The sequence below is a fragment of the Dendronephthya gigantea genome, unplaced genomic scaffold (assembly GCF_004324835.1).
Source record: "Dendronephthya gigantea isolate DGI-Jeju-01 unplaced genomic scaffold, DenGig_1.0 000031F, whole genome shotgun sequence".
In the NCBI taxonomy this organism is placed as follows: domain Eukaryota; kingdom Metazoa; phylum Cnidaria; class Anthozoa; order Malacalcyonacea; family Nephtheidae; genus Dendronephthya; species Dendronephthya gigantea.
In genome coordinates, this window is record NW_021163041.1 from 1,379,337 (window position 1) to 1,404,684 (window position 25,348).

The following is a 25,348-nucleotide window of genomic DNA, read 5'->3' on the forward strand; positions in this document are numbered from 1 at the left end:
GAAATACCATATGTCATGCAAGTATGAAATCTTTAAATATAGATTCCTAACAATGGGAACGTTGAAAAATGTCCTAATTTTTTTCTATATATTTTATTTGTTTATCACCCACGCATTATGCCATTATTCTAGTCTGTTTGCTATTCATTTCGATGTTATCAGATAATAGTCGTCACGTTTCATATATTGAAAGAGCAATATGCATGATATCTTTCCCAAACTTCGAGTAAGTTCAATACGTATAATACGCCATACAAACGGACAAATAATTTTTCCTCTTTTAATACTATTCATTCAAGCTTTAGCTGTAAAGAATGAATACGTTTTACGCAGAAGCGGAAGTTTGCCCACGGAATATTTCTTTGTATAGTCTATAGAAGTTTTAATCAGTTACGAGTTGGCAGCTATTAAAGCCACACAATTAACCGTGCAGCTACGTAAGGGGTTTGATTGAAAATCTGTTGTTTCCCTGAAAAGATAACGCCGTTAATGTTAAGGTAGGTGTAGTAGAAGTGGCTTATACGAAAGAATTTTGATAATTTGTGTCATTTCAGTCAGTGGGTGTAGTGCACATAATTATGTGCTATAAAACCAGTGGCAGTGGGCCGTGGGCTTCATGGTTATGCTTCTTGACCTTATTATATTATTTTATCCTTTTTAACTTATAACATTGCCTCACAACACTGAGAGTTGTGTTGAGCTCTCTCTTGACGTAGTGAACACCACGATTGTGTATTATATATATATATGTATTTGCTACGCGACAAATCGGGAACTGAATGTTTGGTTACTTATTGGGTAGACTGGAAGGGAAATTTTTGGGGCCTTTTTTGTCATATATAACACCGATATATACTAAACGTAACACTATCGGTTGATTTATGACGGTCACACGGTTTTGAAATGAGCCAGACTGACTATTAACTATATTATAAGGTCGGAATATAAATCAGTGAAACATGCTAAAAGGCTACATAAAGCAAATAAATTCTTTAAACCTGCTGACTGTGTCTGTGATACAAAATTCTCAATATTTCGTAAGAACATTTTACTGATGACAATGGTTATTCGTCTTAAAAGTTTATCCCTCAACTAGCCTAAAAGCGGATTTAAGCTTTAGCCCTACGTACATACGCGCGTAAAAAATGACTGGGGCCGGTTGTACAAAATCTTTAACTACATTTTGCACTGTTAAATCGTAGTCAGAAATACACGACTCTGTCACTAACTACACTGAGTTAAAAGTTAACTAGCCTTTTATACAACTGACCCTGAAGGCTGAACGCACTGGGGATGGCTATATATCATACAACTACACGCTACATGCATGCGCCCTCTTAATAGTTTCAATCCAAAGAACGCTTAAATTATTTCTAATTAAAATCTTGCTACAGATTTTTTATAGCTTGCTTGATTCATGTAATATTTTGACCGAAAAAAAGACATGTCCGCCATTTTGGATTATTTAGCATAATGTATACCTGAAACTTGTTTTTGGTTGCAATTTTTGAATTTTTTTAAATGGTTCTCATCAGCCAGGGATAAAAATTATAGTTGACTGGTCACAAATGAAAAGAGAATCGAGCGAAAAATTTCTTTCGATCGAAAAATTCAGCTTAGTGGACACATCCTTCATTTTTGTGCTGCAAGATTTTAGAAATATTTTACTATTATACGGGCTTAGTGTAAATTCAGATATGAGGCATAACTTAACCCCCTGATAACTTTACCGCGGGCCCTGGCAGTTCAGGGTAGTGGGTTGTATGCATGATCTTCTGCCCCGCTTTTCGAGGTATGTGCGGCCATACATACTCACCACAATTGACAATTCCTCTAGAATTGTCTGGACATTGTACACTCCCTTATGAAGTGGTACTTCTGTACAAGATTATTGCATACAGACTCTCGAAATACGTGTGATCAATTAGCATAACAATATCATCATATTGCTACCATTTTGATAACGAAAAATACCAGTTACTTTAAAAGGCAAAAAGTTCTGTAATCTTGCAAGTTCGAATTTGAAATATAAAGTCAAGATAAGTAAGGTATTTCCAAGCTAAATAGGCGTTATAAAGAACACGTATGTCTAAGGTCAATCGAAGCTCAATAATTGGGTGAAAATCTGGTAAAACAATCGGCAACAATCCAGCAATTTACAGTATTCTGTAATATCAAGTATGTTTGTATAATGCACATCTCTCAGTTGTTATCCAATCGGCGTCAACATCTCTACACACTACACAGCGTGTCTTGAAGGATTGTGATTATTGTGTTTTAAACAATAAATGGTAAGCCAACTAAGGAGTATGACACATTGGAAGAGCGACGCTTGACCTCGGTCTCAATAAGGGAATTCTGTCTACTTTTCCTTGTTTTGTAATTGTCTTTGTCTCCTGTTTACTACAACTACAAGGCATATGATATGACCTAAATTAATAAAAATGTCACTTTCGGGTCCGCATGCCTGAAAATATTTAATATCAACAAAGAACCGGAAAACTTTATAGGTTATTTTCGCTTTCAATTCTATCACAGACACAGTGGAAATAATTACAACGAGTCTACGCACTGCTAAAGACTTTTTGTCGAATAACATTATTCACCCAGAAAAGCATATTCCCATGATTATTTTGCTAAATGAACGGGCTGAAATGCGGTACTGTGTCTATTATATGGGAGGCGGATACATAGGTGGGGAGATATTGAGGTTCCGCTGTAACGGTTCCACCCACGTCGCTATTCACTTGAACTGCGGAAACCAGTAACATTTGACGTCCATAAAGCTTATTAGCATGCATATCAACACGTTTAATTATGTTTTTTGTCTTGATTATTGGTGTAAACTCAACTTTTGCGTGGTTTAAACCTTCGGCGACGTAGGCTAGTTCAATGTAAGACTTTAGCTAATGTTTGGGTTAAAGAACACATACAAATCACCTAACTGTTTCTGAAAATTAAACTGACATTATTATGCAGAAATTTGATTGGCTGAATGGAATCACGTGTTGTGAAAAGCATTAGAACACGGAAGAGCAAAGGATGCAGCATCGTAATGGCGAACCAAGTTCCTATAAACTCGGGAAAAACAACGGGCTTTTTGGCGAAATTACAAGACGTTATCGAGAAAGCTGTAACACAAAAGATCCAGGTTGATAGAAAAACTATCGATAAAGCATGGAAGTTGATGGAGAAGGTGCTAAAATCGTGTCAGCATTCGCGGATGCATTTAAAGAACAGTCCCCCATACATTTTGGATATTCTACCAGACACCTACCATACTCTTCAAATTATAATGGGAAGGTACGAAGATAAAATGTATGTACTCGCAGAAAATGAATACTTCAAAATATTTCTTGACAATCTTATGAGGAAACTGAAACAGGCGATACGATTATTCAAAGACGGCAAGGAGCAAATGTTTATAGAGGACTCGCGTTATCGCAGGAGTCTAACCAAGTTAAGTTTGATTTTTAATCATATGCTCGCTGAATTAAAGGGGATATTTCCTAATGGATGTTACATTGGCGACACATTCCGGATCACTAAATCCGACGCGGCTGAATTCTGGAGAAATTCATTTGGAACAAGGTAATTAATATGTTACGACTACCTTATTCTATGATAAAATTTCATTTTCAACACGTCTTTCGTTTCACAATTTTAAAGGATTTTATTACACTAGTTTCGAATTACGTTCGTCCCCAACATTGCAGCATTAGCCTTTAAGTAAGCAAAAACTCAAAAAAGTTCTTGTCAAGTCCAGAGCTAAATGGAAACACCTGTTTTATTATATAATTTATTTGTTGGACTATTTCATCTAAACACCAGTCATCTGATATTATTAAACAAAGCACTTCAGTGCAGGGTCTTTAAAAATATTTTCGTCTGACTATTCGCTTGAGTATCCTCTGTTTTCTATTGCTGTAAAGAATATTTCTTCTGGTAAAGGGGTTTTATGTTGCAATATTTATAATTATTTATGACTAATTGTTCTTAAAAATTAATTTTAATGGTATTATTTAGTTATATAAAAATTTGCATATGTACACAGTGTTAGTTTGGAACACTTTTTTGGCAACAACCAGTATTTAATCTGATGTGAAATCAGGCAGGCAAAGCAGCTGCTTACACTATGGGTGCTTACACACCCCAAAAATTATTTCCCAAAATTTAACTCTTTGCTTTTAATGAAAATAATATACAGGGTGTTTTCAAAGGTAACCCAACTTATGAACTACTCATTCTATTAACATTTTTTTTCAAATTTGGAAAGGTTAGGCTTTTAACTATTGAATGACATGTTTTTGATACCAAATGGTGAAAAAATGAGCAAATAGAAGGCTGATAAAAAGTGTTAGTCAAAATCGTATATTTTCACCTCTGAGAGTTAGGACTATTGAGAATTAACTCCCTTTGGGACTTAGTTGAAGCTTCTGAATAAACTGCCCGCATATGCATATTAAACAGGCATAAATCGCATCAGGAGAACATTCCAAGCAATGTGGCAGCGATGTCAACTTTGTGTCGATAGAGATGCTGGTCAAGTTAAAGGCATTGGCGCATAGCCTCTTTTTAAAAAATAAGAATAAAATAATAAATAAAATAAATAATAGAAAATAAAATAATTGCAATAAACATGTTGTAAAACCAGTACAAGCTGTGACATGTTCGTGATTTCTTTTGTTATGCACTGCTTTAATTGGGCTCAAAGGTTAAAATATGCAAATGTGACTAACATTATTTATCAGTCTCCTATGTGCTCATTTTTTCACCATTTGGGACTAAAAGCATGTCATCCAATAGTTAAAAGCCTGATCTTTCAAAATGTTAAAAAAAAATTTCATAGACTGAGTAGTTCATGTACAATAGCGTGTTGAAGTTGGTTTACCCTTTTTTTTTATACATCCTGTATTGCCAGTTTGAAATTTAAATTTTCACTGAAAATTTTAATTTTATGGGGGAGGGGGGGGGTTTATGTGGGAAAGCTGAATTTGGTTTGTTGTGGTAATTTGAGTATAGATTTGTCTCTCATTGGAATAAACATTCAATGTTTATTCCAATGAGAGACAAATCTATACTCAAATACGAAAATCCCAGGCTCTTCCCCTTGCGGACATTCAACCTTGGGAAAAAGGCATGTAAATGGTTGTAAGTTTTCAGTCACAGTAGAAAACTAAACAGTACATTTTCAGAAAGCATGTTTTTAATAATCAAATAAGGTTTGTTTATGATTTATTATTCCTATAATTCTAATATTTATCCATAAAATGTAATAGATCAATTGTTCCATGGAAATTGTTTCGCCAATATTTTCATGCTGTACAAGAAATCTCAACTGGGTTGGAAGCTATTGCTCTGAAGTCAACCATAGACTTAACATGTGACAGTCATATCTCAATCTTTGAATTTGATGTCTTTGTGAGATTATTTCAACCTTGGGGCAGAATTCTGAGAAATTGGAATTTATTGGCAGTCACTCATCCAGGATATTGTGCATTCTTGACTTATGATGAAGTCAAAGCAAGGCTTGAGAAGTTCATTGATCTGCCAGGAAGGTAAATTATTTTTGAAATATTTATGCAATGTTCAATAGATCATATAATTAGGAGAAGTAACACTGTATACGAAACACTTTTTTATAATTCAATTAATTTCAAAGATTTTTTGGAATTTTAATTTACAGTCTGTCTTAAGAATAGCAATGCAATGCTTTTGAAATTTGCCTATCCTTGTGATTGGTGGAATTTAATTATTTATATAATCTTGAGTGAAGCAGATGGTTTGATACATACATAAATTATATTGTATTAATAAACATACATGCTGTTCAGAGTAAAGGCTTGTGGAAACAGTGTGAATATTTTGTAAGAGTCATGAATGTTATATAGATACATGAGGGAGAGATGGATCCGTAACTCTCTGTCTATCTTAAAAGTTGTGCAATGTCCTGTTCTTTCAGCAAGATCAGAGGATAGATGATAAGGGTTGCCAGTCCATTCCACAATAACTATGGTTCTATGTTGCACTATGTACATATGCACAAGAATGTTTCAGACAAGTGTGCTGTATTATCCATTTGTCTTCAGTTATTTGAATCTTAGGAGAACATCTGGGCATTGAGTGTTATAGCTTTACAGTAGTGAAAATAGATTATACTGCCTTAAAATTGATATTGTTTTCATATAGTTACTTATTTCGATTGAGTTGCACACGGTTGGGACAGTGGGCAATTGGCTATGTCACTCCTGGGAAGAATATTCTTCAAACTATTCCTCAAAACAAGTCCTTGTTCCAAGCGTTAGTTGAAGGCTTCAATGAAAAATAGTAAGTCTGTGTTTTTAAAAGTTGTCAAAAAAGGCATCACTTTTTTGCGTTGTCTACTGATTTTGGATGCTGTTGTGTTTTTATAAATATATGAACAAGCCAATGTTCTTTGTAACTTATTTGGGAAGTGGAAACTGCACTAGCAACAACTGTCGCAATTTTAAAAAGAATAATGTACTGTATAAAAGAATTAAGAAATACTATGGATACGAGTGAAGATTTCTTTAATATATTCAGCGTTTGAGTTTGTCAAAAAAGCACGCCTACTGTATATTCATCTTAAAATTTATCCTATCATTTCTGTTTTTACAGCTACTTGTACCCGAATGGTCATCGAAAAAATCCTGATCTTAGTCAGGATATTGTTGAAAGGTCAAATGACCATATCCAAGTGACAGAGGAACAGTACGAGTTGTACTGTGAAATTGGCACAACGTTCGAGCTGTGTAAGATATGCGCTGAAAATGATAAAGATATTCGCATTGAGCCATGTGGTCACTTAGTGTGTCTGAGCTGTTTAGAACACTGGCAAGAGATAGGCGGTGAAGGCTGTCCGTTTTGTCGACAGGAGATTAAAGATATTGAAAGAATCGTTGTTGATCCATTTGTTCCTTTTTCCAAATCTGAAGAAGATCTGGCAAAATCATCTTCGTTTGAATGTGATTCAGAAAAAGAAGATGTCCTTGATGTTAGTATACCCTAAAAAAATGTTGTATCTACAGTAACATGTAGCCAGGACCGTGGCTAGACCGCCTAACTGGGAAAGGTGTATATTCATATATTCATGTTTAATATCATAAGAAGAATAGCGTACAAAAGAAATCAGTCAGGCATAAGACAATATATGAATATACACCCCACTAGCTACGGCCCTGCATGTGGCTTTAGAAAACCATGCAGGGGGGGTTATCGAATTTGCGGTATTGGTGGTGAAAGACTTTATTTTCGAAACTATATCTGCTTGATCGCTTTGCATAACGAAAGCATCGACTAATTTTGTTGTGTTTTTTTCTCGTTCAGGACATAAGTAACTGGATTCCGCCATCGGGAAATGAAAAAAAAGAGCGACTTCGGGTAGATATTCCATCCCAACCTCGTTCATACATCACACCAGGTGAAGAGGATGCTCCACCTCCTCCACTTCCTGCTCGCAAAAACCACGGTCATCTTTCGGGCCATCTCCAGTCACCAACCTCACCAGTACTTTTCCCCAGATCTCCACGGACATCTCCTCGGCCATCTCCCAGGAGTTCACCCTTAGCTTCTCCAAACCTTTCTCCTGAAAACTCCCCCCACCCTTCACCTCGTCTCCCTAGACATCGTCAAGATCCAATTGAAATGTTAGCAGACAATGATGCAATCCCACCTAAGTTACCCGCGAGATCAAAGCACAAAACACGAAGCCAGGATTATTTGGATGGAAATTTTGATGCATCATCTCATCCGATTGAACCTGAGGATTCACATGGCCGATTTCCTTATTCTGGTATTGACCTTACTAGTAATAGACGGCCAGTCCCAATGGAAAAATCAGCGAAAACAATGACCTATGCTGATCTTGCATTCCCTAAACAAGATAAAGATAAGGAGATCAGTCGTGGGCATACGCCTATTGGTCCACGCCTCAGTTTAAATGATAAGGAAATTGACGAGTTCGACACAGGCAGCGCCGTCGCATTTGACGAAGTAACCAGTAACTTTGCTAACAATGAATTTTGTGTGCACGACGATCCTTTTGAAGGGGCCAACCCATTCCTTGACGATAAGTCAAAACAACAAAAATCTCTTGGTGTGGATCGGTTGTTTCCTAATGGGACCAAGGGTAACAGCTTACCTAAAACTGCAAACCTCACCTATAGTAACTTAGCAGCCCAGACATCAAAATCGTTGGAAGACCTCACAGTTGACGGAAGCAAAGAAAATGGTTATACTTTATCCACAGATGGCAACCCTCCAATTCTTCCAAGGTGTTTCAGTAATCCAACATATGACAATAACTTTCAATTTATTGGCTCAAAAAGGCCGACAGGGCTGCCGGGCACCTTTCCCCCTCGTCACAGCCCCAATGGCGGGGAACAGCCAATAGAGTTTGACGAGGAAGATTTGCAGATTTTGATGAATCAAGGCTATACCCGAGAGGAAATCAAGAAAGCTTTGGTAATTGCGGAAAATAATTTTGCAATGGCGCGCAAGATTTTGCGTAGCTACCATGGTACCAGACCACATCAGGACGAATGAAGACTAAAATTAATTACCATAGTAATAGAATAATAAACATGGTTTGCACTAATACTAAAGGTTCTATACATATATTTCGTGCACTTTTAACCTGTTGGAATTCACCCACAGCTTCTCTATAGGTCATCTCTTAAATGTAATGTTTCGATCTCAAAATTTTAAGCGGAAGATGAACCATTTATGCACCTTCAGATCCTGCAGTTTGTCTCTTTGAAGCTTACCAGGCTTTATACCATGTTTATTCTCTATTGACTATATATTAACCCTTGATTTCCAAAAACAATTTTACTTTAGTTTAAATATGTTGTTATTTAAATTTTTTCATGTAATGAAAACAAAACATTTCAGTGAAGCCTGCTGGCAATCAGACATTCATTGTTGAAATTTCCCCTCACAATTTATATCGCTATTTAATAACATAGATAAACTAATTGTAAAAATGAACCGAAAGTAGAATTTGAAAGGACATATCACTCTTAAAAACCTCGTACATCTCACCTAAGAAATCCTTGCGAGTTAAAAATCGCTGGAAATCAAAGGTTGCAAAAATGCGAGAAAGTTGTTTGAAATCCATAAAATCTCCAAAATATCTACAAATCACTGAAGATCTCAAAATTTAGGAGATAATTGTTGAAATTTCCAAAACAATGCACGCTTTTTTAGAGTGATACACCTTGGAAGCATGTTATTGCTGATTTCTCTTCCATAATATGTATGGTATTTTTAATCTAATTTGATCAGTATATTTGTGTACAAATACTTTCGATTATATAGTAGCCAATATCATTGTTGCTTTTGCTTTACAATATCCAACAATGACCGTTCAAATTGCATGATTGGCATTTGGCATGTCGACTCTGAGAATATTAGTGGTTTGACTCGTATCACAGTTTGGGTTACTTAATCTGTTCATGGCTCGTAACAAGAATTTCTCGATCAATGATTACACGGATTATATATATATATATAACATTAAAATCTATGACCTTGAAGTTGACCGACGGATGCTCAGGTTTTTAGGGGGCACTTTATGACAGGAGAACTCAAATTTATCAATTTGTAGCATGGTGAATGAAAGTAAGTTGATTAAAGTAAGTTCATTATCATAGACATGTGCAATTGGTATTGTAGTCAATTCTGCTCTATTTTAGAGTACATAAATTCTAATCCTATATGAAAATGTGTGCACTGTTCTTTATGCTGTTGCAAGAGAATTTGTGTAAATGTCATGTGGAAACCCAAACAATCTGGCCATGCTAACATTTAGGGGGGGGGTGTTAATATGGTAAAGATATAAAGAGAATTTTGCACAATATTTGACACAAGGTAATGTTTCAAGCAATGTTTATTTTAAATTGCCACAACTGTCATAACTTATTTCAGTTTTTTCTTTGGCCTTAAGTCATTGCAATGGCCACATTTCTTCTTACGGCAGTTGGTTGCTCTTGGATGAAGACGAGCATAACATCTATATTAAAAATATCAAAGATGTTAATAGGGGCAAGTTTGACACAAATTTCCGGACCTCCATTGTCAATGAACAGTGAATCATATAGGTTCCAGTATAATATTCATATTGTTTTATCTAAGCTTTGAAAAAAGTCCTTCTTTATTCCAAATATTATTTTATTCCTTTAAAACATCACAACTTACTTTAAAACATATTTTACATCAACTACTTACTTTCTACAAATCATTTTATCACAATTATATTTCTGAGCCAATATACGGAGACTTGGTTCAATCACACCACCTCGAAGCCTCAATACAAGATGGAGTGTGGACTCTATTGGGAAGGAAGATAAAATTACTTAATAATCTTATTCTACAACTCTGTAATAACTAATGTTTCCATTTGCTCAAGACTTACACACTGGTAACAACTGTTATGATAATATGGAATCTAATATATGGTAATCAAGGAGCACTATATCAGCTTCTAATAGCTTTGCATCAAATGTGGTCTACAGTTACAACTATAATTAAAATTGTTTAATTACAAACTTACCTTTTTGAATATTGTAATCAGAAAGAGTACGTCCATCTTCTAGTTGCTTTCCAGCAAAGATAAGACGCTGCTGATCCGGTGGAATTCCTGCCAGAATATAGAAAGTTGTTCATCAGAATCACTGATTATTATATATTAGAACTTATTATTTTAAAGCAATATGATAAAACATTCCAGGTTTTTAATCATACCCTCTTTATCTTGAATTTTGGTTTTTACATTTTCAATAGTATCACTTGGCTCAACTTCAAGAGTGATGGTCTTGCCAGTCAATGTCTTGACAAAGATCTGCATGGTGATCTGAAAAGTTAAAAATATTTTAAGGTCTGTTCACATGATCCAATGTTGTTGGATCCAATTAACTTCTGACGTATGGAATATAATCGGTTATTGATGAAGCAGTAGTGAATTGGCTTCAGTGAATTTGCTGCTCATATGGACAACAGACTATAAAACATCTATCAGAAGTGAATTGGATCCAACGAAATTGGATCTTGTGAACAGACCTTTAAACATGCAAGATTCTAATGCAACTCCTAAAACATTTTCAAGTTAAATGAAATGGTTTTAATATATAAAATACAATATATGCCTTCAAATGTGTCCTGGCTTTAAGGGTTTAGAGGTTTGATTGTTGTTAGTCTCATGAACCTTTCCTTTAATTCAATTCACCCAATGGCCTCGTTTTCGTGTCAAATAGCTACTCATGTTTCATGCCTACTAAGGTTGAAAATATTTTGTCATTAAGCCTATGAAGAAACAAATTCGTTCAGGACGACAACAAAATTATCCTCTGATATGCTGAAATTAACATTGAAACAAGACCATTGGGTGAAAAGGAATTATCGGTCAAGTTTATTTTGATGTCTATTTAAGACATTTCATACTAGATTGCCTACTATGCTCTATCATTTTACCACAGACACAACAATGTAATAATATAATTGGATAGCAGCTTGTTTGCCGAAGGTTCTAGGGTCAATATAAAGGCAAAAACACAAAAATTTCACAAGGAAAACACCAACCTCGTGTCACAAAACGACAGCTCAACAAGAAAGAATGATGCAGTTTGAGGGGGGCTCCGTCACAATTTCCAAGGAGTACGAGCCTGCATTCTTTTTTGGTAATCGATCACGTGGTCAAGCATTACTTCATGTTACACTGGCGCCCTGTTGGCTGTTGCCTGTTGCACGTCCTGTTGCACAGAGGCTGTTAGCCTGTTGCAGCGTTGCAAACATTTTACCCATGCAAAAGCTTGAAATTTTTGGGATGGAATTTTCTTCTTATGATTTTTATTTTTCGGAATAAACCTCTTAATCTTTTAATCTGCATGTTCAGTACATGGTACCCACTGGCACTGGTATTTCAGTATTTTATTGGTTGCAAACTGAGGTGGATAATTTAGCAGTACGGGTAAAAAAAAGGCAAACATGTGCCTGTTAAAGATGAACCCCGCTATCAATTGTGCGTACTTCATAAGTTTGAAATGTCAGTAAAGTTTAATGCTATTTCTCCTACATAGATAGATACAAGACGAAGTAAATAATAAGTTACGGCCATATGATGTGGGGCCGGTTGTTCGAAAGGCGTTTAGCTGAAAAGGTGGATAAGTTTCGAACAACCGGCCCGCCCTGGTCAGCACAAGAGCAATTAAGCATTTGAAATAAACGATATATAACTGCAAATGACTCATTAAATCAGTTATCATTTATTTGATTGTACTCTCTTACTACTTGGATAACCGTAGTAGTTCTAGAACTAATAGCCTAATACATGCGAATCCCGACTCTCGTGGAAGGGATGTATTTAATATTAGATTAAAAACCAATATATATATATATATATATATATATATATATATATATATATATATATATATATATATAAAATTTTATTTATCGTTTATTTCAAATGCTTATGATGATAAGGTTGAGATAAACCACACTGAAGTCAACGATGATGAGGTCTATCAGTCTATTCCAATCATCCACTTGTTTTATTGAGCCTAAACTATGGGTTAACAGACGATAAAATGTATATTATAAGCCAAACTCTTAAAAACGCAGCAACATGCACGCGCATCCAACTTTGAGATTAACTTTAAATGAGTAAAGTAGAGGTGGTACCGCTTTTGTATCAACCCTGAGAATACTTATTGGATTGTAAACGTCCATACAATCACCTGCAACATTTATATATTTGCAGACTGTAGGTAATTTATTGTTCAGCGTATTCTTGGTGCATTTGACTTCTTTAAGGGTTGCTGGATAGTATCTACAATGTTGACAAGGCCTGGGATCAAGATTACGTGTGTTTACAACATGGCTCTCACTGTCACAGGGATTTTTGTATAGACTTGTCCGTTTCTGCTTTGCAGACCAAAAAACGTCATCGTCAGTGTGCCTGAAACGTTAACGAAAGATGTATAGTTTGACTTAATTGAAACGAAAAACTAAAAGCCTGCCATCTTGGCTAGCAAAAGTTTTTATGTAAACGATCCCTACAAACGCACGGAAAATAGATAAAATTGTAAACCATAGTGATACCATCTCAGTTTATTCTATTTGTTTGTCCTTTATGAATAAATGTGTTCAGTAATCAGTATTCTATTTTGCCACCCAAAATGGCAGAAGGCGTCAAATACAAATCATCGCCATAGCAGCCCAGAAATACGCATGCGTTTACTTTTGGGCTGTCTTTGCCATGAACATCAACCTGTCTATATGGGCACAAGAAACCAGATAAAATAAACTCAGCATTGCGAAAGCAACTGAAACGAATAAATTAGCATATGTTCTTGACCTTGCATAATTAATGATGGTGTCACTGATTGGTATTTTTCAAAATTTATTAACGAACTAATCTAAGACAAGAGTAGCTAAAGTATCAAAGCTAATGTATCGTAAACGTAATCGTCTAGTTTACTTACTTTAGAATTTTATCTGAAATTATGCTATGTTCCATTCCGTGAACGGACTTGTTAACATGAACCAGGATAAATAAAATGGCGTTAAATACGACGTTTGACCATAAACTCTAAGAAAGAATACGTTAAATTTTCTAAATGACAAACAACTAAATGACATGTTTTTCATCATTTGAAGAAAAATTAGTGAGAACTATTTGAATAAATCGTTGTGAGAATAACTTATTTCCACCTCAAACAGGGGCACCGGAAGCAGTTTAGGGCGGCGAGGGAAGAATTTTACAAAGGGCACGTTTTTGCACGTTATCCACGTTTTCTTATAGAACTCGTATTCGCCTTGTTTTCTCTCGATATGGCACGCCATGTGAGACGTGTGACTCAACAACAAAAGGCCTGATCTATCATAATATTTAAAAATTAGTAAGTTATGTTTAGTACAATAGCGCACTAATGTTAGATAACCCTGTTCTTTAATACAACCCACACAGGTTGAGTAAAAGAATGGAATGAGAAACGTATCTGTGATTTTGAAACATGGTCGGCCTCCAGGAGTCGCCTATATTTTTAATTTGTCCTAGGGAGAGACAAGAGCTAGAAGACTTTTAGACTGTTTGACCGCCAAAGAAACTATAAAAAAAGTCTATATGATTTTCCGCCTTCCGGTGTCGGACGTTGAAGTTCTTTATGGACGAAGTATCTATGATATGATTCGTTGATGCCAAGGGCTTTTTAATGGTACAACGTATTGTATTCACCTTGACATTTTTGTACTTCAGCTCTGCGCAGACAAAGAGGAAGTCGGAATAGAATTAGAATCAAATTTATTATATAACGAATTCATTCTATGTATAGATGTGCGTATATCATTGTATGTTATTTACTTGAATTTAAAAACTAATCAGTTGTAAACGTGTAGCAAAAATTGACTTTAAACCTTGCTTCCCCATGTTGGGCTACAACAATTAAGAAAGATTAGGCTGTAAATTTAAAGCTGTAATTTAATATCTGGTTCTTCATCAACCCCTTAACCATAAAAATTACCAGTGATGAAGATATCACTTGAGGATAATATGGGTAATTTGTGAAGAATAGGATTCAGGATGATACTGAAAAAAATCACAATTATCATGTCCAAGAAAAATCGACCTATATACCTGATAATCTCAACTTCGATATATCAACGATATATACTTTGATAAATGTCATCAGTTATCGCCCGACCCATCATTGCAACGGCCATCGTTGTTTAATATCGTATAAACAACCTTTCACTAAAACTCTGGCTATTACTTTTAAATCATTGATACATTAATAGCAGTTAACATACTTATACCGAAGCTTACCTTTGAGCACATGATAGCGAAATCTTTGTCAGGATACGGAACTATAAAATGAACTTTTTGACTGCACAACTGACTGTTGACTCTACACCTGCGATTGTTCGAAAACTCTTTGTCCAATATTGTGTTTCCCACAAATGAACTCATGCACACCAATTATATACAAATTTCATTCGTGTTAATTAGTGCGTGAGCGGCTATATGGAATACCCGAAGCATAACGAAATAACAAGCCGCTTTGTGAGGACAAAAGGGGATACTTTGAAACCGCTAAGTATAAAGTAAGGTTTCGGATGTTGGCAGAGCACTGAACCTAACTATCCTACAAAGCAGATGTAGAATTTCGGTTACGAGTGCGAGACTAAACACTGCCTAACATGGCACCTGTGATGGCACTTGCAACTGGAACCAACTATTGGAAAATGCATGGTGGAGGTGGAGTTAATTGTGATAATTTCCTGCCTGATGAGAAAATAGGAGACGTTGTTTTGTGCTAAGGAACTGATTTTATTACCTTTATCTAGCTATATTTAGAAAATCTACTCACTAAAAACTGCGTTGAAAGTTTGACGTGAGCATGTGAATAGTTGAACAAATGAGAAAGGATTTGGGGTTAAGGATGTTAGGTTAGAATTAGCAAAATTACATATCTCAATCTTGCCTTTTATAGGGAAAGGCAAATATAAATTGAGGGATTTACTTAGGCGAAGGTAGTCAAGGGTATCAATTGGGTTTTATAGCGGAGTATGGGGGAAATGAATAAGCATCCGTTTCGACATCTATCAAAATGATTTATTTACTTTCGAGTTTAAGTAGATATCGACGTGCAATTTGTGTCAGGCTAAATAATAAACTTTATACAGTCTTTGTTGCTAAGTGGATTTTAAACAACAAAGATGGGCCATTCTTGATTGTATTAATTATGGGATCCTTTCATGGCATCACAATGAATGAGAATTGTTATAGATATCAAAGTCTGTTTTCCAGTACGTTTGCGCAAAAAATGTAATTCAAAGCTAGGTTTTAGCCTTGGTTTTACGCAGGTTGCATTTTCTCCGGCAATTACGAAAAGTCTTAAATATCTTCACAGTTCGCCTCGCCTCTCATGCTGCTATAGGCATAAAAACGTGAAACGATCACCCGCATATTGGTATTTTTCGAGTCTTCACGCCATCAAAATGTTAACTCATGCAGATTTACAATGCATAAAATATCTGTAATGCAGCATATTTTAAACTTGTAACTGTGTTAAACTATGCATCAAATGTGGTATAACAACTGCCTAAATAGACAAAACACTTCTCGACGTTTCGACCTGAGAGCCTTCGTCAGGAGACTAACTCTCCTGACGAAGGCTCTCAGGTCGAAACGTCGAGAAGTGTTTTGTCTATTTAGGCAGTTGTTATACCACATTTGATGCTAAGTTGTTTGAAGACGCTGCCACGCTGCTCCTTGCATGGTTATATCGTGTTAAACTATGAATGTTGTTTTAATCTTTTAATGTTTAATATTTTAAGACAGTCTTAATTTTAGCCTTTTTAAGAGTGACAATACTATCGAACAGTGACAAACTATCGGGCTCTACATCATGCCGGGCAATCTTCTATGCCGGATGTCCAATGATTCTGATCGACTAATGCCATACTGCCCATACACATTGGAATACAGTAGTGTTTATCAGTAAAAACTTGATTATACGCATCATAAATCATTGAAATCAACAAGACTTTCTGAAAACTTCATAACAACTCCAATATTACAAGAGACGTACTTCAGTTTGTCTGTTATGTAATTTTCCAGCAAAGGCGGGCGCATGCATGCATATTTTCAGTAAACTTCAAGTTCCCCCAACGTCGTAAGCATGCGAGTCGACAAATTTTTGAAACTTTTAACTTAACAAAGCCGCATATTGGTAGAATGGATCACGCATTACAGAGAAATAAACATGTATAGGCTGGAATGTCAGGCACACCGCAGATTTAAGTCACGACCAATATGATCGAATTCCTGTTTTTGAATTCCGTATGATAACTTACAAGAGATAAAAAGTCTTTGTTCGAGTTTCAATCCAAAAGTTGCTTGTAGAGAAAGGGCACCTGATGCAGGATTAGACTATGATAGGCACAATGAAAAAGATCTTTCACAAGCTGCCATGGCAAAAGTTTGCGAACAGCTTGATGCTCAAAAAAAGCGCGCCATTTTTGGGAACAGTTCCTGTTAGTGCCAAACCAAGATTTAATACTTGAGTTCAGCACTCATAGAGTTACAAGTGATACTTATAGTCTTATGCCACTTGAATATACATAAGACAAAAAGTCACTTCCCCTGTGCATTCAATTACCAGTTGTTAGGGCAACGTTTTTCTGCTTTTCAAAAGAAGTCACAGGTATTGACACGAATGCGAAAATTGACTTTAAACCTTGCTTCCCCATGTTGGGCTACAACAATTAAGAAATATTAATTAGGTCTTAGATAAGACAAAAAGTCACTTCCCCTGTGCGTTCAATTACCAGTTGTTAGGGCAAGTTGCCAACGTTTTTCTGCTTTTCAAAAGAAGTCACAGGTATTGACGTGAATGCGAAATTTAAATATTTTTTTTTGCACTGCTTTAGAAGTGCACATTTCGTGAGAACTGGACGTTAAAAGAATCCTGAAGGCTGAAAGCGTCCTTTTTCGCAGATTTTTTCCCTTTTATTTTGCAAGTTTCATTACGATTATATGAGGTGAAAAAAAGCATGAGAGGAACGACATAAAAATGACATAAAATTTAACACAACGAATGAAACAACCTCCTTTCTTATAAATGCGTTTCAGAAGCCTCGATTACGACGTACGCTTGATGTACCTATTTGTTATGTTTATTATGCAACATGAAGTATTAACTATTTTAAAAGTATATCACGGTCCTAAAGTGAATAAATCGAAGATGGAGGTTGATGGAATGGAAGATTCTGAAGATTGGCTTGTTGAAAAAACACATCTTGCTGTAAATGAGAATGATTTTTACGAGGCTAAGTGTTGGCTCAAAACTGCGAAATGTTTGTATCCGTTAAATTTTAAAGTACAGGTTCGGTCACTTTAAATATAATTATTAAATTTTCATTTAGTGTATTTTAATCATAGACTTTTCATAGTGTCTAAGGTTGATTATTACTATAGACTGGCATTCCTGGAAAACTCCGGGAAGAGGCTTTTTGAGTAACTGGGTGTCTGAATAACACACTTGGGCTCAGTTTGCATTTTATAGTTCAAAATCACTGTCAATATTGATGCCACTAGGTAGTATTTGAGTCTTCACCCTTCAGAATTTAATTACTTCTCACTTTGATTTTCATAGGTATAGTTGCTATATCCAGTCTTTAATCAGACCAGTGGCTGCTTGGCAGTTTATATAGACCTTAGGATGGTTGAACAGCGCAATGTATGTTGCTTATTTTATTTATAAATTAATTTTTACATAGTATGAAGCCTATTCAATCGAAAAAGATGCCAAAAGAGTCAAAGAAGCTGCTGAGCTTTTTCTTGATATGTAAGTTTTATACTATACTGAACTAGCTACCATATATTTTATTGCCTGTACAAGGTTTGAAATTTAATTTTTTGCACTATACTGCTGAAATAGTACATTTTGAAATGGGATGTGTTATTTCCACATCTGTGAATACTGGATTAATGTACTACTTTCTAAACCCCTGAGGTTTTGCATGACAAGTTAGCCAAAATTACTTCATACTGGTCAGCAACATAATGTACTTTACCACTGCATTGTGATGCAACAACTTGGGTTTTGCCATTAAAGGCTGGCTAGATTTTCTTCGGAAAAGATTCTTGCTGAGGAACTGTGCAAGATCACAGAAGCACTTGAAGCAAAAAATGTTGACCAAAAAAGTATATTTTTAAAAGGTAAATACCCAATTGTAATCATGCATGATTTGCATTAAAGGATAAATCATCATTATATTATATAATTATTTAACATTTGAGCTGTTGACAATTTAGATATGTTCAACAGTTTATCTCGAACATCCCAAAAAGGAATTTTAATTAACGCTGCAGGTTTGTTAAACTCTCTCTTAACAACCTTCCGTTAAAAGACACAATATGCTTGGCAATTTAAAAGTAAAATATTTTTGAAAAATACTTTGAACATTGTCTTCAGCAAAACAAAGTGATTGCTCTGAGAAATGTCGGCTTACACTGCTGTTGATAAAACAATTTCCAGAAGCAGTTAAAGAATGTGCGGTAGGTTTTCTTGCAGATTACATCTTCCTGTGCTTGAAGCTAAGCTTCTTTGGCTCCTACAGGAAAACCTCACCATAATCTATTGACTCTGTATGTTATTGTTTTACTCAGGTTTCTCTAATTCAATCATTGATGTCAAAAGAACTTGAGAGCTACCCAGATTCTCCAATTAATATTTATAGAAAGTTATTAGGTAATACTTAATCATCTTAATGAGGGACTAATTACTCCAATTTAGATTTATGATCTCATATATACCAATTATACTTATTAATATGTTATATATAGTTTGTAATGTCCTTCCTGTTGTTGTGAGCAGTGAACAGTTGGTAATAAATATTGAGAATAGGCCAGACAAGAATCAGGTATAACTCAATGTATTTTGTTTCAGACCTATTTTATCATGTACCTCCAACATGATTTGACAATGAAAATTCAGTAAAAAAGCAGAATGCTGAACAAGAAATTTCTGTTCAATTTAGAATCCAAACATTCTTACATTGAGCCCAGATCAAGTGCTCAGCTGGCTTGAGTTATCCATTCAATATATAGTTTGCTGTCAAGCATTTCAAGCCAATGTCTACTTGAACCTTCCATATGAAGTTGACCATACAGTTCATAACCACCCTGATTTATGGTTGCATCTTCATGAATTGCTTTGTATCATGGGTAATAAATGTGGTTGGGTGGATATTTTGCGATTGAAAGACATTTTATCACCTAACAGGTAGACTGTTGTAGTTAATGTTATTTGGGACAAGTTGTGAGTGATTACAAATAACTGTTAAAAAACATTGTTCATGTAGGTTATCATTTAACCAGCCTTGAATCCAAATCTTTTCCAGGGATCTGAAACATCAAAAACAACCTTTTTAACTTATTTAGTATTATTCAATGTATATTTCACGGATACAGCGATATTAGTTAGACCGAGGATATCCATGTGTTAACAATGAACTTTTCGACGGCGTATATATCGCCTGCAGGGACCAAGTGGTACATTATTAGAGGAAGGATGTCATAACCCCCAATTTGGAGGCGTAAGGCTTTCATAGACATAAGAAGTGCATGGCCAAACGCGCAATATAAACGCGACCAGTCTGGTCCTTGAAATACAAATAGAGAAAGTACCATACTACTTGCATTCGTATGAGGTTACTGTGTTCCAAAATGGGCTAAAAGTTTTGATTATGTTAATCATTCATTTAGCGCTCATCCACTAGCAAAGACAAATTCGTTTTACATAGGAGTGTAAAAGATGCATGGAGTTGCTTATCAGATATTCATCATAACCTTAAAAAGTCAATGAAAGTCACTACTAAAGCTGTGGAAGAAGGTCAAGCTTCAACAACAGCTCTGAATATTCTAGCAATGGAAAAAATCGGAGTATTTTACGCCGCCGTCACCATATTCTTTCGAGCTGTATGGCAATACTGTAAAATCGTTAACCGAACAGATGAACAGGGTCAGTATGTCTACCGAATATCTGTCTGGAATCGGGATGGAAGAAGGGATAAGTACTTCTTTAGATAAGCCTAGTACCCTGCCCTCATTACACTTTTTCAAAAATTCATAGTTAATTGGTCCATGAATGATACACCCCCTGCGCGTTTAGCTCGGGTTGTACGGCGCTATATACAGTATAAAACATACAATTCAGTGTTTCAATATGAATTGTACAGGTATAGCAGACACGAATACGACATCCCCTCTTATTGTACTGCTAGAAGATTTGTCTAACATTGGAAAGTCCGGCGAAACCCCAGAAGTCAGGTATATGCTACGTCTTATGTTTTTATTATTAAGAAAGCTTTTCAAAACCATATTTCTTAGATATATAGGTGAAAGGATATTTCTTTTATTCTAGGCATGTCCAAAAAAAGAAGAAGAAACCTTTGGACGTAAGATAACTATAATAATCGCTGATTCTCTGGTTATATTTTTTGGTTATTTTCTTATTAAAATTCGTGTTTTTTTTCAATATAGGATCAGAAAGAAAAGCAGCAAGTTCATTTGAGCGTCGGAAGTAGTGCGTAACCTAATCAAAAAACAATTTATATTTCTTTCTCTCATACAATCACGATAAAATGACTGAACTATATAAGAGATTTCTTCTTTTATCGACAAAAACAGTTTTTCCCTCCTTTCCCGCTAGGTTATATTATCTTAGGAAACCTCTGCCGAAGGGGGTTATGAGTAGTTTCTATATAGAAAAATTAAACAAACCAAAAATCGATATAAATTTAAGCGCAGAGGAACGGAATTTTTGACATTTGTATTTCTCTAAGATTGTGTTTCCGTTGAACTTGGCGTTTGTGATTACTTTCTTGTGGCTGCTGACACTTGGCACATGCTCCATTCACATTCAGATTATAAAAACGGTATGTTTAGTTGAATCCTACTATACCTTAATGAGTATGGGAGATGGTTTACGCACGTTTTGATAGAAGTATTTAATTTCTATTGATAATTGTGGTTTTTTAAATACGTAGAATTCTCCCGACTGTTGGAGTCGTGGAAAGTCGACGAATGGCAATGGATAGTACCATTTCAAGTTGACAGACATATTTACCGAGTAAGTCAAGTATAAATGCTAGTGTCCAGTCAGGAAGATTCTCCTTTGGATCGGACAGGACAGGAAAGTTTCCTTTGCCTAAACGCCGCCTGAGAACTCGCCGACAAAGGAAATTTTCCTGTTCGTTTCGATCCAAAGGCGATTTTTCCTGAGTGGAAACTAGCCTTATTAGTTTAATGGAAAACCATATAACCTCCCAGGGTCTGTAATCTTAGAAGATGTCTATATGAAGTTTTTTACCCGCAACTTTCAAGCAACTGAATTAATTACTAACCCAAAGCTATCTTTTGAAAGTCGTATGTACTTACAAATATTATAATATCTTCCGTTAATCAGGGGAAGTTTAAGAAGGCAGTGGAGATATTACAAGATAAAAAAGAAAGTATAAAGAAATCACCTTCGAATGAATCTGTAAGTTCGTGACACTAATTTTCCCTCCGTGTGCATTTTTCCTTGGTTGCATTCGTTGCACTTTTCATTTTTATCTTCAATACCATTTTACTTTCTTTCAGTTTTCGCTGAGGTGCTCTCTACAGTTATCCTCTGTGTTATCATGCCTCGGTGAACATAAGGTGAGGAGTATATATACTGATCATGTATGTAAACTCACATTAAACATGCAAGTATGACTATACACAGCTTCTCTCAAGCTATGCATAATCAAGTGGAGAAAGTACGCTATTAATATGTACTCTCCACAAATTCTTACGGCGAATTTTCCCTGGAAGGTGGTATAATTATCCATTATACCCTGCATCGTATAAAGATTGCTCTACTGCATTCAATTTTTAAAGCGTCTGTCAAAAAATGCTGATCGAGAAAAGGCATATTCTAGCAATTTACTAGAATATAATACACAATAACGTAATTGGTATGGATGTTTCCTTTTCACATTGTTTGTGTGTAACGCGTGCCTATAATGTATGTATTATATTGATTTCTTTTTATATAAGAAAGCGTGTAGTGTTATTCTGGAAGCACTTGAGACATTTTGGGAGGGTTCAGATAATCTGGATGATTATAAAGACAAACAAAAGAGAAGATTTATGAATTGTACTTCCACAAAAAACAGCAAAACTCATTCTCCAATCGGTGGGTATCCACATACGTAACATATAACCTCACACCGCAGGTCGTTAGTTGGTATTAAATTATAATGCCTAAAGAATTTTTTGTCCAGCTAGTCTGGTTTTACCTTGGGTAATAGAAAAATAATTAGGGTCCGTATAGCGTGCATTGTGAAGAAATTCAGGCGCGTGAAGTGAATACGAAATAAATGGAGAGAGGATCAGAGGAAGCCTAAAATAAAAGAAATATGAACATGTAAAAGATATGGAACACTGTTATAATAAAAATGGGGAAATTGCATGCTCATGTGTTGTATTGTAGATCGTCATCTTGAGCTTGTCGAATGCACGGAGGATGAAGCTTTATCGTATTGTGTCCAGCTGCTAGTCAATTCTCTTAAGGTAAAGAAATCTTACATATATTTGTTTAATGATATATTTTTGATAAACGTCATCCATTCTAATCTATATTTATATTTATATAAAATGCGTGCAGACGCGGGTGTTTTCAGAAGGTCGTAATGATAAGTTGCTTGGGCACCTTATTGTTTTGCTGCAATACGACTGGCCTAAACGAGAAGAAATATTTTTTGAAGCAATCAAGAAAATACATTCTCAAGAAATATTCAAATATCCATGTTTTTTCGATTATATCATTGGTATCCTTTTAGCTTCATATATATAACATGTATCAGATATATACGAAAAGGCAGTTTTCTGAATGAATGCATGCATGTGTCGCAATATGCATGGCCAATATGCATAAGAATATTATTGAATTTAGTTGTCAAACATTAAAGTGATTTTCTTGACTGTACATGCAGTAATCGACATTCTGGAAGAATTTGCATATTTGTATAAAGATGAAAATGTTCAAATTGAATTGCTTCGTAAGTCGTCATCTAACTCGAGGTAGGCTTTTTTCAGTAATATAAATGAGGGAATCTTGTTGCATTCAGCGTTTGTGTCACAACGTACATCGTAATTTATAACTTTACCCGGCGTACTAGACTGTAAGCAGACTATGTTGACTTAGTTATGTAGGTTTCACCCAGTGAAACAATCCAGTGTATTTTAAATGTGATTCGTTTATATATACGTAGTCACATTACTTTAAATAAATGCAATGTAAAAATTGTTGCCCGCATATTGTCATAACAAAGTGTTTTTGAAATGAAATTAATTGTTGTGTAACATCCCCTGTAACATGTTCTCTCGGGAGTATACATTAAGTGTATATTAATAACACCCCCCTCCAATTAAGGGGTCTAGCTACAGCCCTTCCTACAAATCATAATTTCTCACGTGATAAAATCTCGTATGTCCAATAATAAATTATATTACTTCCATAGAGGCCGTACCTTAACAAGAGGATCAAATAAAGGTGCAAAAGAAGATTTGAAATCATCATTAGAGAAACAAGTTACGAGAGCAAGTGAAAGCATCGAATCAATTTTACGGTTGTTTTTTATCGAAGAGAAGAGTAGTCTCATTTAGAAGGAAAATAAAATTGAGCTGATTGCACTGAAGGAAGGTAGCCAGCCTAAAATAAAAGGGGGAATCCAACATTGCTGCATGCAACCAATGGTTGTGCCCCCCGCTGACATATTTTCTTGGTTCTGGAGGAATAGAAAATTGTACAAACGAAAAGCACGCCCCCCCCCCCCTTCAGTTACGCAGCTGGTAAAAATCGCAAATTGGTCTTCTTAGCCTAAAAGCATTGTTCTTGTGAATCTTTAAGGGTCTAATTCCACCTGTTTCTTTCGAAGAGCGACGACTTGAATAAGTTAATTCTAAAGATTTCAGAACAACCTGACGTACTTGTAATATTAATATGAACTTATGACCATACACATATATGTTTAATATTAAAATCTCACATGCTTGAGTGTATGTGTTTAAATATATGTTGTTAACATTCTTCGGCGACATAAACTCAACAATCTAATAGAGTTTATTCTATAATAAAATTACAGAGAAAAAACGTCTGCCCACAAGTGAACGATTGAGGAGGGTCCTATACAATAATTGCGTTAAACCACTCTTCCCCCCTCTCCAATCTTAAAAACTGTTCTTGTAGGACACATGGGGTAGCTGGGGTGGTTACTGGTCATAGGTCATGTCAACTACCGGCTACCACGAAATAATCGTACAGAAACCTCGTATTCACTTGTTGGCCAAAACTGAGGTAGTTGGAAATCTCTGATAATAGGCACAAACATGGAGGGGATCGAACGATATTTTATGCTTTATAGGTGTTATGTTGGTAAAATGTGTGCAAATATAACTCAATCTGCACCGCGGCATCTATTTCGTAGCCGATATTCCAATCAAGTTAGGCAGTTTGAATGCTGCTTACAAAACAGGAATACTCCGGAAAATTGTTCAGGCAGGAAAAGTTTTGGGTGAGGCCTGTTTCGCGCTTTGTGAATTCTTATTTTGGAGCCCGGAGGAAATTACGTCCTAAAACATAGCAGTGTGTAAAGGAAGTGAACTAAGCCTTTTGACTTCCACCCTAAGTATTTTCTGACAAGTGCTTTGACATCGCCACTTCCGGTTAATAATACAGGAGGCAGTTGTATTAACCCTAATATTTTTCAAAGTATATTTTATTATATTTTGTAA

At 35.5% G+C, this 25,348-nt stretch overlaps 4 protein-coding genes across 5 annotated transcripts; 2 read left to right on the forward strand and 2 right to left on the reverse strand.

The window, feature by feature from the left end:
• Positions 1-1,633: 1,633 nt before the first annotated feature.
• On the forward strand, positions 1,634-9,626 carry LOC114524433 (E3 ubiquitin-protein ligase CBL-B-B-like). Its single transcript, XM_028545507.1, has 5 exons — positions 1,634-3,591; positions 5,280-5,558; positions 6,190-6,327; positions 6,640-7,015; positions 7,348-9,626. Exons 1-5 carry the CDS (start codon positions 2,996-2,998, stop codon positions 8,563-8,565), a joined length of 2,607 nt encoding a protein of 868 aa, XP_028401308.1. The 5' UTR covers positions 1,634-2,995; the 3' UTR covers positions 8,566-9,626.
• A 266-nt stretch (positions 9,627-9,892) lies between these two features.
• On the reverse strand, positions 9,893-11,674 carry LOC114524434 (ubiquitin-60S ribosomal protein L40). Its single transcript, XM_028545509.1, has 5 exons — positions 11,599-11,674; positions 10,765-10,873; positions 10,574-10,660; positions 10,249-10,351; positions 9,893-10,033 (listed from the first exon to the last, which is right to left on the reverse strand). Exons 2-5 carry the CDS (start codon positions 10,865-10,867, stop codon positions 9,940-9,942), a joined length of 387 nt encoding a protein of 128 aa, XP_028401310.1. The 5' UTR covers positions 10,868-10,873; positions 11,599-11,674; the 3' UTR covers positions 9,893-9,939.
• A 655-nt stretch (positions 11,675-12,329) lies between these two features.
• Positions 12,330-16,085, reverse strand: LOC114524660. Its single transcript, XM_028545811.1, has 3 exons — positions 14,843-16,085; positions 13,503-13,609; positions 12,330-12,976 (listed from the first exon to the last, which is right to left on the reverse strand). The coding sequence occupies exons 1-3, from the start codon at positions 14,984-14,986 to the stop codon at positions 12,628-12,630; spliced, it is 600 nt and encodes a 199-aa protein (XP_028401612.1). The 5' UTR covers positions 14,987-16,085; the 3' UTR covers positions 12,330-12,627.
• A 142-nt stretch (positions 16,086-16,227) lies between these two features.
• On the forward strand, positions 16,228-24,657 carry LOC114524593 (integrator complex subunit 10-like). Of its 2 annotated transcripts, XM_028545726.1 has the most exons (22): positions 16,228-17,906; positions 18,301-18,368; positions 18,639-18,742; positions 18,839-18,895; positions 18,999-19,081; positions 19,193-19,274; positions 19,370-19,446; positions 19,564-19,808; positions 20,329-20,546; positions 20,764-20,854; positions 20,949-20,982; positions 21,068-21,110; positions 21,370-21,462; positions 21,574-21,656; positions 21,993-22,067; positions 22,169-22,228; positions 22,610-22,748; positions 23,046-23,125; positions 23,220-23,382; positions 23,548-23,635; positions 24,076-24,257; positions 24,465-24,657. In XM_028545726.1, exons 1-21 carry the CDS (start codon positions 17,643-17,645, stop codon positions 24,218-24,220), a joined length of 2,292 nt encoding a protein of 763 aa, XP_028401527.1. In that variant the 5' UTR covers positions 16,228-17,642; the 3' UTR covers positions 24,221-24,257; positions 24,465-24,657. The 2 variants fall into 2 exon arrangements, with proteins under 2 accessions (XP_028401527.1, XP_028401526.1); XM_028545725.1 differs by having other exon boundaries at positions 24,076-24,657.
• Positions 24,658-25,348: the final 691 nt, after the last annotated feature.

Coding starts and splice junctions, on each gene's coding strand:
- LOC114524433 (XM_028545507.1), top strand. CDS start 2,996: ATGGAATCACGTGTTGTGAAAAGCATTAGAACACGGAAGAGCAAAGGA. Junction 5,559..6,189: donor TTCATTGATCTGCCAGGAAG/GTAAATTATTTT, acceptor GTTTTCATATAG/TTACTTATTTCGATTGAGTT. Junction 6,328..6,639: donor GAAGGCTTCAATGAAAAATA/GTAAGTCTGTGT, acceptor CTGTTTTTACAG/CTACTTGTACCCGAATGGTC.
- LOC114524434 (XM_028545509.1), bottom strand. CDS start 10,867: ATGCAGATCTTTGTCAAGACATTGACTGGCAAGACCATCACTCTTGAA. Junction 10,661..10,764: donor CAAAATTCAAGATAAAGAGG/GTATGATTAAAA, acceptor ATATTCTGGCAG/GAATTCCACCGGATCAGCAG. Junction 10,352..10,573: donor TGATTACAATATTCAAAAAG/GTAAGTTTGTAA, acceptor CCTTCCCAATAG/AGTCCACACTCCATCTTGTA.
- LOC114524660 (XM_028545811.1), bottom strand. CDS start 14,986: ATGAGTTCATTTGTGGGAAACACAATATTGGACAAAGAGTTTTCGAAC. Junction 13,610..14,842: donor TCGCTATCATGTGCTCAAAG/GTAAGCTTCGGT, acceptor ATTCTTTCTTAG/AGTTTATGGTCAAACGTCGT. Junction 12,977..13,502: donor ATTTCAGATAAAATTCTAAA/GTAAGTAAACTA, acceptor TTAACGTTTCAG/GCACACTGACGATGACGTTT.
- LOC114524593 (XM_028545725.1), top strand. CDS start 17,643: ATGCGTTTCAGAAGCCTCGATTACGACGTACGCTTGATGTACCTATTT. Junction 20,547..20,763: donor TAACCGAACAGATGAACAGG/GTCAGTATGTCT, acceptor TGAATTGTACAG/GTATAGCAGACACGAATACG. Junction 21,657..21,992: donor TTGACAGACATATTTACCGA/GTAAGTCAAGTA, acceptor TCCGTTAATCAG/GGGAAGTTTAAGAAGGCAGT.